At 40.7% G+C, this 18633-nt stretch overlaps 2 protein-coding genes and 1 long non-coding RNA gene across 4 annotated transcripts; 2 read left to right on the top strand and 1 right to left on the bottom strand.

Moving 5' to 3' along the window:
- Positions 1-1161: 1161 nt before the first annotated feature.
- Positions 1162-5839, top strand: LOC132088156 (RNA-binding protein 45-like). Of its 2 annotated transcripts, none has more exons than XM_059496230.1 (7): positions 1162-1421; positions 1615-2231; positions 2289-2487; positions 2577-3066; positions 3143-3299; positions 3369-3482; positions 5700-5839. In XM_059496230.1, the coding sequence occupies exons 1-6, from the start codon at positions 1208-1210 to the stop codon at positions 3480-3482; spliced, it is 1791 nt and encodes a 596-aa protein (XP_059352213.1). In that variant the 5' UTR covers positions 1162-1207; the 3' UTR covers positions 5700-5839. The 2 variants fall into 2 exon arrangements, with proteins under 2 accessions (XP_059352213.1, XP_059352212.1); XM_059496229.1 differs by lacking the exon at positions 5700-5839 and adding an exon at positions 3781-4754 and having other exon boundaries at positions 1163-1421.
- On the bottom strand, positions 5677-6279 carry LOC132088157 (uncharacterized). Its single transcript, XR_009421432.1, has 2 exons — positions 6146-6279; positions 5677-5995 (listed from the first exon to the last, which is right to left on the bottom strand). It is a non-coding gene; the product is annotated as an uncharacterized LOC132088157 (long non-coding RNA).
- On the top strand, positions 5739-9701 carry LOC130685366 (RING finger protein nhl-1-like). Its single transcript, XM_057508670.2, has 11 exons — positions 5739-5966; positions 6066-6353; positions 6457-6576; positions 6658-6867; positions 6950-7305; positions 7627-7840; positions 7993-8092; positions 8436-8599; positions 8844-8957; positions 9048-9204; positions 9270-9701. Exons 1-11 carry the CDS (start codon positions 5739-5741, stop codon positions 9458-9460), a joined length of 2142 nt encoding a protein of 713 aa, XP_057364653.1. The 3' UTR covers positions 9461-9701.
- The last annotated feature ends 8932 nt before the right edge of the window (positions 9702-18633 follow it).

Below are 18633 nucleotides of genomic sequence, written 5' to 3'. Positions count from 1 at the left end.
AGCCTTTATCATTTTTGGCCAAATTTTAAATTTGGCTTATACTACATGATTTCGACTCGGAATTGAATGAAAATAACGGATATAAAGCCTATTTTTCATTTGGCCTTACAGTTTTTAAAATAAATGTAAAAAAACGAAAAAATAAGAAAAGTCGGGCTTAAAATTTTTTTCTGTAAAAACTGCCACTCTTGGGAATTGGTTGAATATCACAGGATATACTTAAAATTGAATTCTGATTCGGGGAAAATTGCTATTTCATTCATGAAGTCGATCGTTTTTGAAATACACAGGATATTTGAGGCAATGATAGCGCGCCAGTACGCTACAGCGCTAGCGCGATGCAGCATAAATATTTTATGTATTTCAGAATGATTTTCTTAATGAAAAAAATAATAATTTTGCTGGTATCAGCATCCAATTTTGAGCATACCCTGCGATATTCAATCGATTCTGATGACTGCCGGTTTTTTCAAGAAAAAATTTTAAGCCCGACTTTTCTTATTTTTTGCACGAATATTCAGTGTAATTCAAAAACTGCTATCTTGACAAGAAAACTAATGGCTTTTTCTGAATCAGCGTTAAATTTTGATTATACTGTGTGATTTTCATCGAATTCGTGATTTTCATCGAAAGATGTGATTTTTTGCCGATTTTTACAAAAGTGGTAAGGTTATTATAGCCTTTGCACTTTTTCATTTTTGGCTAATTTTAAATTTCGCTTTAAATACATTGATTCAGAATTGAATACTCACCGTTGAAATCAAATTGGTGTTTCAATAGGCCTTATGGTTTTTAAAATAAATGTAAAAAACGAAACAATAAGAAAAATCGGGCTTATTTAGTCGGGCTTAAAAAATTTTCTGCAAAAACTGAAACTCATTGTTTATACCGTATTACGCAAACGTGGATTGAGAGGATATTATTAACATTCTTAGCCTTGGGTTTCAAGGTTGTTGCCACGTATAGGTATATGCGTGACGGTGGAAAGCTACACTTTTTACGTTTGTATTTTATTTTATTTTTTACTATAAACGATGAAGTACAAGTACAACGATAAATTGTGGACGAACGACGATGAAGTGGGCAACTTTGAAAAGCGCGGCTGTAGGATTGTTGTTTAGAAACCTTATCAGCAGACGACGAACGGCCTGATGACGTCGACTCCAATAACTTGCAAGAAGAAGAAGAAAGTGAAGAAGGGTGCAAAATGGCTGAAAGAAAGCCAAATGTGTCGGGGGATCTTCATCGAGATGCCCATCCTTCGTTAAAGGAAAGCAAACAAGACGAACCACCAAACTCAAGACTATTTATTGTATGTGGTAAATCAGTGACAGAAGATGATTTTCGCGAAGCCTTTCACAAGTTTGGGACCATTGAAGAAATTTGGATGGTCAAGGATCGAACAACAGGGGAGCCGAAGGGTACCTAACTTTCTCTATTATCCATTTTTTAGACTGAAATTTATCAGTGCGGTGATTCTTTTAAACTTTAGTGTGTGTTGCTATAAAAAAGCATTGTTTAAAAGGGGTTTTGAAAAACTAGACCAGTAGCTAATGGTGTTATATACAAATTCTCCTGTTAGCAACTACATCTGTATAAACATTTTTGTTCTAGGTGTGGCATACATTAAATTTTCAAAAACTTCTGAAGCTGCAACAGCAATGGAAGAAATGAATGGCCGCTGCATTGGATGTCACCCTCGACCATTAAAGGTCTTGATTGCTCACAGCCGTGAGCAAGGATCAAGAAGAGATTCTAATGAAGAAGAGAGATTATTGCGCCTTTTTGTTGTTGTTCCCAAGTCCATGAACGATTCAGAGCTAAGAGATCACTTTGCTCAGTTTGGTGACATTGACTATGTTTCAATTGTAAAAGATAAAAATACCAAAGAAAGCAAAGGCTTCGCGTACGTTAAATACCACCGTGTGTCGCACACTGCCAAAGCCTTCGAGTGCTGTGAACGATCATTCAAACCCGTCTTTGCTGATCCCAGACCGCCTAAACCAATGCACGCAGACAGTTCTCAGTCTAATATCGGCAGTGCTTCTTCGACAACAAGCAACTACGATGTATTTCCTTACGAAAATCATACTGGTGGAAATAGTACAGAAGGGTTCTCTCGTCTCGCAGTGGTAGCATCATCGTCTGTTAACCAAGATCAACTCTGGAAGTTATTCGATATTATTCCCGGTTTGGATTACTGTGAAAAGAGAGAAACCAAGAACCGCCAGGTGTGACAACTGTATATCTGTTTTAACGTTGCAATTTACATCTAGTTTCTTTTTCAGCAAGGAAGATGTCAGTACACCGCCGTGTACAACAATGCTCAAGCAGCGTCCTACGCAAAAGAAAAGCTCCACGGCTTTGAATATCCACCAGGACAAAGATTGATTGTTAAATTCGATTACATGAATTCAGAACCGAGCCGCAGTACTTCATCTGCAACACTTCCCACGACAAATGTCCAAACTTCAGTGCAATATGCAGGTTAGTTTGTTTTTGTTTTGCGACATCGTTCCTCCGACTGTATTCCCCAACCTTTTTCATCAATAATTAACATTTTGTTTTTCTGACAGGTGTAAATTGCTTGACCTCCGTTGGATCCAGCACACGTTTACCCTTTTTATCTGGACTGCAAGGACAAGGGGGAATGGAAAACAGTATTCAGCCTGTACCTACAACGAATCCATCGCCAGTTAGCGCGCCTTATCACGGATTGATAGCGCCAAATAATGCTGCCCGAACAGCTGCTCTACATAATAATTTAGCTACGTTGGCCGAAACGATTGCACAAGCGACATCATTAATTCAAGCTGCCTCCGGTTTGGGGCAAGGTTTCCTGCAGTCCCCTTCAAAACACGCCGTAAACGGCACAGATGAAAGACATGAATTGATGGGCCACTTGGAAATGTTGGGGGCTCTTTCTACTCAGGGGATCCCTCTCTCGCCTAGCCAACCACCCACCAATAACAATTATCCTGGTGAAACCTATGACCCTTCATATTGTTCGGTCAAGCTACCTACTCCTCAACCCTTAGCTCCAATGGATTCTCCAGTTGGAGAGAGGTAACAGCATCGGGCTTTGCAGTTAACTGTTTTTAAAGTTAACATTAACGCTTGATTTTCCTTGTATTTTAAACAGGTTATTTATAGTATGTCAGCCAACACCGCCTCCAATATATGTACTGAAGGATATTTTTGGACGCTTCGGCCACCTCATTGATGTCTACATGCTGGGTGGCAGATCGTGTGGCTACGCAAAATATGCCGACAAGGATTCCGCCGATAGGGCGCTAATGGTACAAATAAGCAAATGGCCGCTCGTCTTATTTATTCTTTGCATGACGCAAGCTTATGGCTTATGACAGACTTTGCACGGGCAAGAAGTCTGTGGTTCCCGATTAAAAGTGATGACAGCCGAACCTCCCAACGCGACCAACAACGATACTCTACGTAAACGAATCCGCATCGAAGAGCAATAGGTAAGATTTCCTCGGTTGCTTTAGCACTGCGCAATTACTACCCGTACTCTAAACAAAATTTTCTCTTGCTCAATTTTACGTTATGCAATTTTTCTTTACTTACTTTTATTTTATTATTTTCGTTGCACTTTTTTATAGTTAAAACAAGAAAGTAAAGTGTAAATTTTATGTATTTATTTTGATATTGTTTTATTTCATTATTCTTATTTTATTATTTATTTTTTCCTTTCGCTATCTCTGTTGTCCTCTCTGAGTACGGATTCGTTTTTACGACTGACCTTTGTTTTCCTCATGCCAGCCAACTTCCCGACCGACCGTTGTGTTGACGGACCTTGGACGACCCGACTACGACTGCGGCTTATACTCTAGCTAACACAAAACTGCTCTCGTTAGAATCAATTTTCCCTTTTTATAAAAAGAAACCTAAGCATTGCGTAGTTAAAAGAAAGAAAAAAAAATGTACTGTTTTCATCGGACGGGACGAATTATTCTGCTAGCACTGGAAGCTATTTGAATTTTTAAATCCTGTCTCTGTTCCCATGCGAAAATCAAGTTTACGGAAGCTGATCTAATAATTATGATAAGGTCTCGGAAGTAAATGACGGAGCAATCGGGAATGGGTGATTTTCCACTAGCATGGAAATTTTGTAGTTTGTTTGTGAAGTCCCTGCCTTTCCCATCTCTCATCAGTTAACATTTCCCCTATTAACTCATACGCTTCTCGTATTCGAGTGGGAATTGGGCAAAGGCCGAAGGGTAAAGAAGTAAAATTTGATCTAAATTTTTTAGCGGCAGTTTGATTGTCAATATGTCTTGTATGTATGTATTCGCGTGTCCGTTTACGGTTAAACCCTTTTTTCTATCTTTAAAAAATGTTTCTCTTACCATTCTCGCTACCCCTCAGAGCCGGTTGATTTATTAGACGCAGCTAAATTGTTCACGATTTAAAGCAAACAAAAAAATCAGAAAAACTAATAAGTATTTGATGTTACATGCCGTCCGTTCGTCTTGTGGTTCTCGAAGACAGAAAAGCATTTCCTTCTTGAAAATGTACAATATTATTATTAAATTTGGCGGTAATCGTTACCGCTCTCCGTTGGTCTGATTCAGATACTCTCACAAAAAAAATTTCCCCTCTCTCCCATATTTTTTCCCCTTTTTCTTTTTCTATGGGAATTTAATAAGAAACGTTATTTACGAATCGTTGATATAATATCGTTCTCTTTCATACTTTTTTTCCGGGTGATGAATACACTACTTACAATGTTACAAGTAACAACAAATACTTATTTAAGCAAAAAATCCCTTTTGTCAAAATAAAAACAAACAAACAAGCAAAACAAAATTTTTCCGAGAGTCTTCCTGTTCAAAGTCTCCGCCCTCTGACGACCCTTCAATCCTTATGTAACACTACGAGGCATGTTGACGAGGTGACTTCGTTCGCGACGGAAGATAATCGGGACAACGCGACGTGACCGTGTGCCAACTGTATGATTTAAAATTACATAACGCTTCACGACACGTGACCACCCCAACCCATCAGGTAATTTTTTAGTGCATCACCATCATCACTTTTGTCAAATTGTAGATTACGAAATTTTAGTTTACCCGTTTCGTTTGTTAATTTTTAATGGTCTACTACGGTAGTTAGAAAAACGTTAGGGACATTGCGTACAAATAAGCAACATCCATTTCTTTATGACATCTTCCCATCTCTTAATTCCCATAAATTTACAATACTGGATCACGTTTGAGATAGTAATGGACATATTCCAAGTGGATAAACAGCGTTACACTATTGAACAATGTTTGAAAAGGTTTCAAAAACTTGCACACGAGTATATCGCTAAATTTCAAGTTACTGAGAACAATGGTTTATAAACCACTTTTTACAAAAAAATTTTCTTCTATCGTCACAGTTACTTATGTGCGACAAATATATGTAATGTAGCTAAGTTAATTTCTCATAGGCTAACTTCTGATGCATGCAATTCCAAAACGTGAGAATGCACTGATAAGGTTGGTCCATATGAAATTGTGAATCATGATATCCATCTTATCTTGCCGTCTCATGCAAGGACTTTTGGTTTATGGAATGATTTGGAATGTCTAGTCGTTAGTCGTTATTGTTGTTTGGTTTCTTTCGCATTTACATGGCCAGATGGCATGTGTGGCACTGAACAAACTCAAGCTCTAACTGTTACCTCTTTATTCTAGCTGTAAACTTGTGAGCCGAAAAATAAAGGATACATCAAAATGCCTCTCGTCGTAACGGACAAAGAGGCGAATAAACATTACATTCCTGGATCCGGAGCAAATCCGAACAGCAGCCGTCATAAGAATCTTCGTCGATCTCCGACATTAAATGAGGAAAAGCGTCCGACGTCCGAGCGTTCGAAAGTGCCTCTTCGTCACGCCAGTCAAACATTGGAAGATTTGGTGCGCTGCGCCATTTGCCTAGAACAACTACGCCGCCCAACTATGGTCTCTATTTGGATTTGAATTTGAACGTTCTTAAAAATAAGAAAAAAGAAAGTTGTTGTTCATAAATATGCGTCTTCTTTTTACACGAATTAACTCTAGTTGCCATGCCAACACACATTTTGCCTGGACTGCCTGCGGATTTACGCTGAAACGAACTTGACTGCCATCAGTTGCCCTACCTGTCGGCTTGAGGTGGCTCTTCCGTTGGAGGGAATCAACGCTTTCCCAACCAATATCCTTTTACAGGCATTTATCGAGTCTCTTTCGACCGGTTCCAGCACAAAAGATGAGAGCAATTCAGCGAAGGAAACCAGCAAAGGAATTGATATTTGTTTCCGCTGTTCGTGCAGACCCCAGAGTAATTTAACATGCCAGCATTGCGACCAAGTGAGCCCATTTTCGTTTGTTCAAATTTACGCACCACGTCAACTGTGAGACACATTTTAATCTTATCTTTGTTTTTTACTACACGTGTGCTGGCTGCCACCAGTTATTTTGCAAGAGTTGCCACCTACTGCACACCACGCAATTGAAGAAGAATTGGTCAGATGTAATTGACGACCTGTTTGCCGAGAAACAGCGGCTGTGTTTAATCAAACAAGAATCTAAGGTTAGTCGCAAATGCGGCGAATGGTTTCATTTTGCCTCCTGTCGTGTTCCAGTGTGTAATTGAATAAATTTGTTGATACAGGCGCGCTATAAGAAAATACGCGACAACGTACGAGCCTCTATTGCTATCCAAATGCAGCAACTGTCGGAGAAACAGGAACAGCTATTAGTGAAATTGAAGTTGTGGCGCGAGGAGGAAGCGGCGACATTCACCGAAATCCAAAAACTTTGTGATCAAATCCTGGCCCAGACTCCGACCATTGGATCGCGTGATGAAGAGCCCGTACCAAATGTACGTTCAAAAGAAAACACTGAATCCACCATCGTTAATCGATCTTCAACTTCATGGCTTTGTCTTGCATGTTGTTCAATAGGCGGACGTGCTGAAGCGCTCGGAAGCTATCCTGCAGACAGCGCGTCTCTGCGGCACGGCCCGCTTGATGTTTGACAGTGAAGAGTTGTCGCTGACTTGCGAATCGACCGAGACGGATGGGACAGATGGATGCGTCGCAACCTCCATTTCCACTGCTTCTGCCGCAGTACTTCACCCTTCCGTTTGTTCTTCCGTTTCGAACGAATCATCGACCCATAGCCGCATGAGAAACCGACGAGTGTTGTTCACCTACCCCATCGAGCCTGCCCTTTTGGCATCCTATTCGGCACCACCTACCGACTGTAAAAAGCCACCTGAATATCAGTCCAGTGCTGATAAGCAATCTCTCTACTACAGGTAATGAACCGCGCCCACCCTCTGCAACCTAATGCGTCATAGGAAGTTAGCATTTGGAGAGGAAAAAAAAAGGTAAAGCCAAACCAGATAACGAGAATGAGGCATCCATGATTGATGTTTTATGGTGCGGAAGGAGGGGCATGAAGCTGGACGAAGCAGGAAATGAATCATGTGCGAAAGTATATGTGTGTGTGTGTAACCGAGCCGCTCGTTTGAGTGTGACACTGAGATACGTGAAAGGTTGAGCTGACATGTCTTTTGTATGAAGCGTCACAAAACGACAGAGATAAATGTTTTTTATGTTTGATCGTAATTGTTAAGGTCGTTGCCTGGTCATCCGCGCCAGCGCATCACGTCCAATCTTTTACAACGTCCAGCTGGCGTGGCCGTCTCGCCATGGACGGGTGAAATCTACGTGGCAGCAACCGACAGCCATCGCGTTTATGTCGTCGACAAGAGTGGCAAGATAATAAAATCTTTGGGCAGCCCTTATCGATCGGACCTACGAGGTGGTAGCAGTAGCACAGTGTCTCACGTGAGTGCGTCGACACTAAACTAATGATCCTTTTTTCTTTTTCTTTTGAGAAAGATATATCATTTCATTGTCTATATCATCGGTTGCCCACTTGTTAATCACTTTCCGCTTCGGCGTGACGTGATGTACTAAAGTTACGTTTTTGCTTTCAGGGCACATCTTTGACGACGGCTCCGTCCACTAATTGTGGAACCTTTCTTTGCCCTTTCGGTATTGCGTTTTCAACAGTGGCTGAAGAGATCTACGTCACAGGTAGTGTACGTCTAAGCAACGCATGTCGAAATGTCTGGCACAGAAAGTGAGACAAAGGAACAAAGAAAGTTGGAGTCTCTGATTCTGGTTATGACGCTCCAACTACAGAGCAGGTCCGATAATTAATTGAAGCTTCGTCTTGTAATGTACCAAAAGGGGAATAAAGAATAGAAGGGATATTGCGGGGAAGGAACAGGAAAGCAGTTCTCATTTTCTTCGTTATAACTCTTGAATGTTGATTACTGCCAGAACGTCAATCCTTATTTGATTCGGAACGATTCCCTGATGTCTTGTTCAGTAATTACCTTGATGATTTGATTTTGTTGTTTGCTTTTACCTGCAGACAAGTGGCTGAATTGCATTCAAGTATTCAACAAAGACGGTGTCTACGAACGCCAGATCGGCGTCAAAGGAACATCTCCAGGCCATTTCCGATCACCAGAAGGCATCGCCGTCGATTCCAAAGGCTACATCTACGTCTGCGATACGTGCAACGATCGAGTCCAGGTGTGCGCATTTTGAATTTCGCGTCCTAACTGCTCGTATTTCATTTTTTGCCATGTGCAGAGTTAAGTATGCCAAAGAACGTAAATTTTGGGAAGAGGAAGCAAACCTAGCCCTATCGATTGTCAGCAACGAGCAGCTTGTTCGTTTTCTAAGCCATAAGCCTAAGCCACGTGACAAAAAGCCCTCTCTAACGATTGTGTCTTTCTTTCATGTCGGGCTTTGTGTGTGCTATTCGCGTAACAAGGTCCTCGATCGAAATGGCATCTATTTCCGAGAATTGGGCGCCGTCTCGTCGATGACTCTCCCCGGTGGGAAGCTCTACCAGAAGAGGGAATTTAGCGAACCAACCGGGGTGGCGGTAAGGATCTTCTACAAGCGGATGTTAAAGATTGATATTTCGCAAAAAATAATGTGTTGCTGTTTTTGTGGTCTGTTTATTTTTGCTAAGGTCTCACCCGATGGATCGCGCGTCGCTGTCTGCGATTTTGGTAATTGCAGGATTAAAGTCTTTGGAACGAACGGTGAGCGTGTCGTCGTCTTCGGTTTTCGGGGTACACAACGCGGTCAATTCCAACATCCTGAATGTCTGGCCATCGATGACCAAGGTTCTATCTCAAACATTCACAAAATGTATTGTACGGAAAATTTAACGTTCTTTTATGGCGTATAGGATTTATTCTGGTTGGTGATAATGGCAACGGGAGAATTCAAATTTTTCGTCCGAATGGCAACTTTGTGCGAACACTAGGGACCAAAGGAGCAGGCCCCGGTCAATTTAATTGGATTTCTGGACTGACTCTCTCCAAGGATATGGATATTATTGTCACCGATTTCAAGAACCATTGCATACAATTCTTCTGATTGGTTCCTAAGCGACCACTTCCCACTATTCTCTGCGGGATTCGTGGGCCATCACAAAAAGAAGCAGGATGGAATAGATGTCATCGATAGGGAAATCGATGACGTGTGGCTCGAATTCCTTTTGGATGTACATGTTTTACACTGTCACATTTTATCGGTCATGCATTTTCTTTCCCTTCCAATTTCTGTTTCTGCTCCCTAGCCTTGAAGTAGAAAAATTATGATGGAAAATTGGAAATGAAATCTTTGCTAACCTCTCCAGATTTCCAAGTTGAATGTTGGAAGTAGTACACGTCTATTAGGTACATGTTTTATTAATTATTTCCTCGGCCAACAGCTGGATGTGATGGCAGAATTTTGCACCAAACAACCGCAGCTTTCCGCCTACTGGTTTTTCCATCGTTTAGAGAATAGAGAGCAAGGAAGAAGGAAACAAAAAAAAATGAATGGCGATAGATAAAGCCGACGTCATCAGCTCTGCAGCCCTTTTCGATCTTTGTCTCGTCTTGTTGTCAACCTCCTTTTTTTATGCTCATCTCCGCTTTTCTGCAACGACCTTTCTTTTGTCTTTCATTCTTCTCTCTTTCTTTTTCGTGAATGCAAAAAGTGTTGATAGGTGAACCTCTGTCCTTCTTTTCCCTCGCCTTTGGCGGGACCATTACATGGCGGATTGGTAGGGATCTTACGACAGTATGTCCGTTTTCTTTACATCCTCGCTTTTTCTTTTTTGTTCGTCTTCATCTCCTTCGATCCCACCCACGCCAGCTCTGCCAGATAGCGTGAGCCATGTCACGTCCAGTGTTCTAGCACCATGGCAAAAGGGAATTAAAGCGTAGCAACAGGAGAGATAAATTTTCCTCTCTCTCTCTCCGAGGATTGACCCAATCGTTTATCTTGAAGTTCCCCATACCAAAATATAGGCGTGTATGCACTAATGAATTATGGGACGGATGCATATAGAGTTAGGGGATGCGTGCATGCCGTTGCCGCTGGTTTGGTTGAGTTTCGCTGACTTCCGACTTTATGTATGCCGCTGAGTATGCAATATGCACGAGGGGTACACAGATGAACATCAGCAATCTTCATAACTTGGTTTAGCTTCCTCTCCAGCCTCCACGTATAATGTGTCTATTTTCTACGGCCCACCTCCCTACCGTCGCTCAAACCCCGCCAGGCGGAACAGATAAGCGGCGAAATCACGAAACTCTAGCTCGCGGTTGAATAATAATCTAGCGATTCAGGTTGACTGTGTGTGATGATTCGGATTGTTGCCTGGTTTATCGCACGGTTGCCTCCACAACGTAACATAAACCCTATAACGTCGGCGTTAATGTTATCTCGCTACACAAGCAATGGGAGTCCTCCGGTCGGCAACACAAGCCGCGTCACGGACGTTTTTTTATATTTATTCGGTTACATTTATCGATAAATAAATTCGGTTTCCCTACCAAAAGGAAACCGAATTGAAATCAATGGGGTTACCTACCGAGTTATTAGCAATTCTTTGTATATGATTCACTTGCATTTCTCCTGCTGAAAGGGCAAGTTTCGAACCCGTTGTTGATAACTGGAATAATTCAAAAATGGCCTTCGATAAATACAGTTGCTTTGTTAAATTACATCTATTTGCTACTTGTGTTTGCCGATTAGATTCCAGCCGAGGAATATTGTGTGCAAAATACAAGGCTGATTCCATCTGTCGTTCTCTGCTTAGGCTGGGCGAGTGGAATATTATTGACGTGCATATTGGGGAAAATATATTGGTCGATTTCAAGTTGGCCTCGAGAGAATAAGCACAAAGCTTCAGACGAAGCAGGAGAGATTATACATAAAAATGGATGCTGTCTACGTGGTCGCTGACTGACGCGCTTCAAACGGGCTGAGATGACGAAACATTTCAATGGAAAATGTACAGACAAAAAAAAGAAATCTCCTTTTCATGTTTTCAAAGAGAGAAAAATGAAAAACTAAACAGAGAGAGAAATGCAAAATGAGCAGAAACTTTGACAAAAGCCAGTCAACCCACATCATCGTCGCCCGCTCCATTTTTCTTTTCTTCAATGCCGAATTCAAGCCGACAAAAGTCGCCGATTCCGACAGAAGAAATCTCAATCAAGCGTGCACCAACTGTCAATTGGCAATTTTACATTTCTTGTTTTAAAATTAACGCGTACACAACAGTTCGAGGGTTGCACCCACGACGATACCACGGACACACCGACAAGACACAAAAAACAAAAAAAAAAAAGGTATTTATGTTGAATAAGGAATTCCTAAAAGATAAAATGAAGTTTAATTACTAACTATACGAAATTCCTTGCAACGATAAATCTTGATTTGTTTTTTTTTTCTATGCTTCTTGTTGTCTTGACGGACGTTCGTTTGTTTTACTAAATAATGCGCATAGCCTTCATGCAGGACATTTGGGTAAGTGGATGAATAGGGAAGCCAGCTATATCATATCTCCGTAATAGGAATGAAAAGAATAAAAAAAAAAAAACGTGAATTTATCTCTCCTTGTTTTATAGTTATTGCTTCGCGACACGAGTCGTTGTCGCGTGGAAATTTATGGTTTGGCATGGTTGTGTAGACGGCACCTGAGATAAAAGAATTTCAGAAAAAAATAATAATAAAGGGAGCCGCCCAACTGTATATAAGTATCGGGAGGAAGCAGAAAGATGAGAAAGAAAATAAAGGAATGGATTGAAACATCACTTATGGGGAGCGCGATAACATATCATTTGAATAATTCGTGCAGCTCGTGAGCCTGATCGAATTGCGCATCCTGTTTTTTCTTTCTTCGGCTTCTTTTTTCGTGTTGTTGTTACTCATTTTCTTTCCTCTTTCGAGATCACTTGCAGCTCGATCGGCGTATCTCAGAAACATACAAAGACGGCGCATTTCAGACGGCAGCTCTCAGTCGGGGGGACTTGTATAATATACGGCGTGTATTCTATAAAAAGTGTGGATTGATATATAAGCCTCGTATGGTCACGTCTCGTGTACGTCATCTCGCACAGCTCGCATACGAAATTGTATATTTTCGTTTGAATTTTTGTCTAAAAAAGAACAAAAAAAAACAAACATCGAAAATTTAAAACACAGAAGCAAAGACGCTATTTGAGTAAAAGGTATTCGAGACAAAGAAACAAGATACGTTCTACAAAGTATTGTTTGTCGTCGTTATATTATAATACTATAATAGAATACAAAATAAAGGAAGCCAATATCAAAGGGGAAAGTCTTGTGCCTATATTATGGGTGGTACTCAAAGGATTTATGATTTGAGAATGGTGGGTTGAAGGAGCGGCCTAGTGAAGAAGGCGAACGCACAACAACAAAAAAAATACGTGATATCGGAAAATGGACGAGCTCCTCAACCTGTCGTTCGTTACAACTAACAACTCGTTAACTGGAAAAAGCGGTTGGGAAGATGTATGGGTCTTTTCCTTTTCTTTAGCCTCCTCATTTCCGTTTTCGACTATGTGCTAGAGGATTCGATCTACCTTTCTTCCTATCAACTCGCCGTTATCGCTCATGCTCGATGAACGATGTTGTCTAGTTAACTGCTGCACAGCTGTCGAAACATTTCTTTGAGGCCTCCGCCATTGGCGGCATGAATTTATATCAAGCGTTAAAAAAAAAAAAAGAAATAAAAAAAAAAATGTACAATTTTTTTCTTCTACTACATAATGGTGCTCTATAGGCTTCTGTGTAACACTCTACCGGCTGTTTTTTTTCCATCTCTAATATCCCTTTCCTATCATCTATAGCGGACTAAGGCTACATAGAAGGGCATCAATAAAAAGAATCGACAAGAGAAAAGAAAGAAAAATGCGGCGGTATAAATGCAATGGCTGGTGTGTGTGTATATATATACAGTGAACTGCGGGCTGCTTGGCTGTCGTTATTTCCTTTGATAGCCAGTGAACGTAAATTACCCGATGGCTGTTGCTGATACATAAACGCTCGCTTATACGACCGGCTCCTCCTCGCGTTTTCCAGCAGCGGCATATAGTCGTTTCGTTTTTGATAGATGATGGAATCTCCCTTTTTCTTCTTACTATATACCAGTTTTCGAGGGGCTCGTTCCATTTGTTTACGGTCGTTATGTCCCGCCTGTTTTGTTTGCCTGCCAAAGACACGCTCATGCAAACCGGCGTTTTGGGCGGGGAGGCTTCTGGTGTTTGCAAATATCGGGACAAGCAGAGGAGAAGAGGCAACCGACGAAGCTATTAACTGTGTGTACATTGTAACCATCTAGGAGTAGGCCTACCAAAAGGGCAGAAACAATAATGGTGGCATTTGAGGTTCCTTAAAGCAGCCGCGCACACCACGAATCCGATTAACTTTTCTCGCCTTAGAATTGGCAACATGAAAGACGTTTGCGCTACAGTACACATACACCTTCAGTCTTAAATAAAGACTACAGTAAGAGTAATGCAGAAAATTATATGATATTTAATAAGTATATATAAAAACTAAATTTCAATTTGGACAACTCAAGAGCCCTACAAAAAATTTAAGTTGTTTTTTTTAATCCTTATTAAATTTTGCATCTAAATTAGGTATGCATTAGCTATATCAAGGTTTTTGAAAAAATGAAAGAAGTGCGCAAAGAAGTCGGGCTTATTCTTTTTGTCGGCCTTATTTTTTTTGTCGGGCTTATTTTTTCAGCTCAACTTTTGTGTGAAATTAGAAATCGGGCTTTCGTGTACGTGGAATTCGATAAAATTAAACCTATTATAACCAAATTTGAGAGTAAAACATTGGTTTTCCTGTTATTTACTTCATTTTTGAATAAAATGCAATAATATCGTCAGGTATTCGGGTGTGTTAGCTGGGGCGTTTTTTGACCAACGAAAAGATCTTTCACCATATGACATCACACAATAAAACTCCCTTAGACCTCGAGTAAGGCGGGAAGGCTAATTTCAATCTATTGCATGACGTTTGACCGTATCCCGAACGACTTCATCTTGAACAGAGCCTCATGCACATAAAGAAATATTTTTCATCTTTGGATGTCATGTATAACGTCTAGCTAGCTTGAGAGTATGATGTTTCACGATCGTTGAAAAGCAACATCATAATTCTTTAGTGTTTAAATACGAGACATTTTGTACTGTGAAAATTTGGAACGATATCTCTCACGCAACGACTAATCCCATTCATAGGTCACGCGGTTAATATCGATGTTATGGTAGCGTCACGACCTTTTAACGTATTTCAAGCCTCTTTTTCGTGCATGGGATGATATGTTGTAATGTTCTATTCATGCCGTGTATCTCATGCAAACGTTTCAACGTTGAAATGTCTGTTAACAGGTAATAAGCGTTACCCGTGTTGCACAATGGAAAAACATCTTTTGAACGATGAGGCGCATATTTCCAATCAACGTAGAATGCGAAATTGACAAATTCGAATATTCTTATACCACAGACAAAAAAAGGGAATTTGGAACGTGATCCAGCGGATTGTGAACGTTCACTATTTCCGGGATTATTTCTATTCGGGGAGGGTGAGATGAAATGTACCATTGGAACATAACTGTTGGCGGAGTTTTTTTGTTGTGAAAGGATCTAACGGGAAGAGCATCAGCATTTTGATCCGCAGTGTATCTAATACTTAAGAAAACAAACAGCGTTCCGTCTTCGCCGCGTAAGAAAGGAATGTTTCCCAGTTTTGACAATAAGCTTTTCAATCTGATTACAACATCACGACACTTTCACGATCGTTTCCCATTGTGTGTTGTTCATTCTACCAAAGCAAATGGCGTCGTCACGATGCCGCATTCGAGGATTTTATAGTTGTCCCTATTCTTTGTTTGCATTATCACGAACCCCGATAGCTCCAACGGATCTTATCGAACGCTTCTCACCTACGTAGCTGACTGGCTGTTCTCCTATTCCTCGCTTCCTCTTATCCCGATTTTTAAAATTTAAAACTGATGCAGTTTGAAATTATATAAAACATTGGATCACAGACTGTCATTGCGATCGATCAACGTATGCCGGACTTGCCTCAAAGAAAAAAATGAACGAAAAATTTTGTGCACTCTCGTACGGTGTAACGAATGGGACAATCAATTGCCAAGATACAGTTGGTCTGGAAAGGTTCCGTATAATTTGCAATAACGAGATCTAAATATATCGTCGAAATTGAATTAGGTCTTTCGCGAGGCCGCTGGCACCGGCATGGCGTCAAACGACGTGAAGGATAAAGCGGTATGATTTTCAGGGGAAATAAAAAAAAGAACAAGCCCGTCTACACAAACAAAAAAAAAAGGTGAAGAAAGTTGTCAGCTTTGTATTTTGCAAAGGATTGCTAATGTGTCTTCAAGTTCTTCCATTTCTTCGTTTCATTCTGTCGTTCCATCTCTGTCCAACCTTGTTGATTTGCTCTTCGTATCAGCCTCTTTCTGTTGTTCTTTATTTCTTGGACGGATGATGCAATGTTCTTTACACACACAAAAGAAAAAGACAAATGCTGATCTTTTGGCGTATCTCGCTATTTATCGATGCTCATGAAAAATCATGACCAACATCTTCGGGACTGAGATGCCGACTATTAACAATGCGCTTTTGAAATAAAACGTGAAAGACGATGAACCCAAATAAAAACAAATAAAAAGGGTGTATTGTCGTCTTCTTCTCTATATATGCGGTGGCTTTCCGATCATCTCTGTATAGTCTAACATAATCTGGGTATACAGTACACAGTATAAACTATGCGGCGGCATCGTGCACATATAAAGACGAAGGCAATATAGACATATAGAACAAAGGCAATGACAAAGAGACGATATCCTGTTGTGAGATCTCTGCTCTGTGTCTCGCTATGGAACGAGGGTATTTGCCCTTTTATTCTTAATTTTTTTCTTTGGCTTTTCGTGTTGCCATCTCCTTTACGCAAATCGATCGTTGAATGGGACCATAGCTGCGCTCCTTGCCACCACTATCTGAACACCAAAATGTCCTGTAGGTCTGAGTTGTGCAGAGTCTCGTTCTGTGTGTGAGTGTTGATCGAGATTAGACAATGGAAGATGGCTGACGTATAAACTTTGTGGTCGGTTAGCCAGCAAGTACCAGCAACGGTGCTAACTTCATTTATACTTGATTCCCCGTCATTGAAATCGTGAGTCGACAACGCGTTCCTCGTTCATTATAAAGTTGACAACCATCAATGCACGCCCACTTTCGCTCCGGCCTTTGGTCAAAATTGCGGATGCCGTTCCTCTTCAACAGACAAGTGAACCATGCAGGAGAAATGTCATGTGACGATCTTTGCTCTTTTACAATGTCTTTTAACTCATTAGAAAATGCCGGCTCAGTAACGTGCCCCGTTGTCAACTGATTGTCGTGCAGTTCTTTTTATCGACTTTTGTTCATTTTTCTACGGCACAATTAAATATAGATAATATCAATTAAAGTGGCAATTTAAAAAACATCAAATTGTATGTTAGTTATTGATTATTAATGCTGCCCAATAATTATCTGCTATTTGGATTGGAGTTGAAAAATGAATTTTCAATGGGAAATGAATCAAACTGATTGAAAACGCGCAAGTTGTATTCACCATGTAATTACAGAGCGCTTTGACACCCGGTGCTTCATGCATTTCTCCCTTTTTATTATTCAGCTTTCTCTATATTCCTAAAAAACACTATTATTGGATGATCATATTTTGACGGAAAAACCGTCAGGCTTCCTACCGAAAATCTTGTTTAGTATGCCATGAAAGGAAAAGGTTTGAGCCTCTGGGTGAATCCTCAGTCGATTAGATTTTTCGAATAAATTTACGTTTTCCATATTCTACTCGTCGAAAAACGGAAAAATCTGTACAGGACAATAAAGAAAAAAAAAAGCAGAGGCTGCAGGCCACATAACGGGAAGAGGATGCCGAAGAGATTCTGGAGAGGGGGAAGCCGGAAATTTGCTGGAAGTCTGGCTCTTGCAGGGAACCCAAAGAGAGAGATAAAGGGAGTAGACCAGCAAGTAAGGCAGCCCCCAATCGAGAAAGACCATAAGGGAACGTGCTGACTCTCCCTAAATATATATCTACTGCATGTACACTGTGAAAATTTTTGGGTAGAGAAAAAAAAAGAAGATGAACAAGACGAAGAAAAAAAAAAAAAGGAAAATAGAAAATATAAAGCAGTTCGCCAACGAAGCCCCAACCGGTCGAGGACGTCGATTCAATCTAATCCAGTGCTGGAGGAAAAGAGCAAGAAGGAGAAAGAAAGAAAAAAAATAAAACCAAGAAGAAGAAGAAGGAGGAAAAAAGAAATGAAAAGAGAAGCCAGTAACTTTGTGGGATCCAAGTAAAAATCGTTCAATACTCTTGCAGAGCACAACGTGCGTGAAGAAATCCATACTTGGGTCGATTTGAATGGCCCGCGCATTCTATTATTCTTCAGATGCTCTGTCTCCCTTTTTCCTTGCCTTTGAATTCTTTCAACCACGTTCCCGTGCACTCAACTCCTGAGGGGAAAATTTTCATGGCGAAGAAAAAAAAAGGGCTTGATGCGCCAACGATGTAATATGAATCCGGACAGATGCAGCCTATTATTGCGATACGATTTTGCCCACTTTTGCGTGGATTAAAAGCAGCAAAATGCGTTCTCAGACGTCTGTGTGTATCGCAACCGAGTGGAAAGCGACGCGCGCACGATAACGACTCGGCCGGCAGACTGAGCCCAGTCAACTTGGAACGACATCGATCGACGACATTTGGCTTTTTCTAGCGCCGCATACGTTTTTTTTTCTTAGCGGGGAGGAAAAGAGGAACAAGACCAGAAATGAAAAAGGAAGCGGAATAAATCATTAGTTGGATTTTCTTATCAACCTTTCTTTTCTTTTTTTTTTATATCCCAAGTCAAGCAATTGAACGAGAAAATGAAGAATAAAAGGGAGGGGGGCAGACACGTATAAGCTCTAAGTCGAGCAACGGCCAGTGTAGCATAGTGATATAAAGAGTAGCAGTATTTACCCGGCTAAAAGGTCAAAAGTGGCTGATAACTCTCCGGCGTCAGGTTGTACGTCATCGTTCCATATAATCGTCTGACGTAGCTGCGTGTAGGCTTTTGCATGTAATACATTAGTCTACGTACTACATACCATACATATATATATATATACGTAGATGGAACACATTTTTCCTGCGGCCCAATT

Source organism: Daphnia carinata, chromosome 7 (genome assembly GCF_022539665.2).
Source record: "Daphnia carinata strain CSIRO-1 chromosome 7, CSIRO_AGI_Dcar_HiC_V3, whole genome shotgun sequence".
NCBI lineage: Eukaryota > Metazoa > Arthropoda > Branchiopoda > Diplostraca > Daphniidae > Daphnia > Daphnia carinata.
The sequence above is the reverse complement of the archived record's forward strand: the minus strand, read 5'-3'. Positions and strand labels throughout refer to the sequence as shown.

What these genes read in the sequence shown, in the direction of transcription:
- LOC132088156 (XM_059496230.1), top strand. Translation starts at nt 1,208, where the DNA reads ATGGCTGAAAGAAAGCCAAATGTGTCGGGGGATCTTCATCGAGATGCC. An exon ending in AACAACAGGGGAGCCGAAGG is followed by an intron (nt 1,422 to 1,614) that starts GTACCTAACTTT and finishes TTTTTGTTCTAG; the next exon opens with GTGTGGCATACATTAAATTT. An exon ending in CCGCCGATAGGGCGCTAATG is followed by an intron (nt 3,300 to 3,368) that starts GTACAAATAAGC and finishes GGCTTATGACAG; the next exon opens with ACTTTGCACGGGCAAGAAGT.
- LOC130685366 (XM_057508670.2), top strand. Translation starts at nt 5,739, where the DNA reads ATGCCTCTCGTCGTAACGGACAAAGAGGCGAATAAACATTACATTCCT. An exon ending in TAATCAAACAAGAATCTAAG is followed by an intron (nt 6,577 to 6,657) that starts GTTAGTCGCAAA and finishes TTGTTGATACAG; the next exon opens with GCGCGCTATAAGAAAATACG. An exon ending in GCAGTAGCACAGTGTCTCAC is followed by an intron (nt 7,841 to 7,992) that starts GTGAGTGCGTCG and finishes TTTTGCTTTCAG; the next exon opens with GGCACATCTTTGACGACGGC.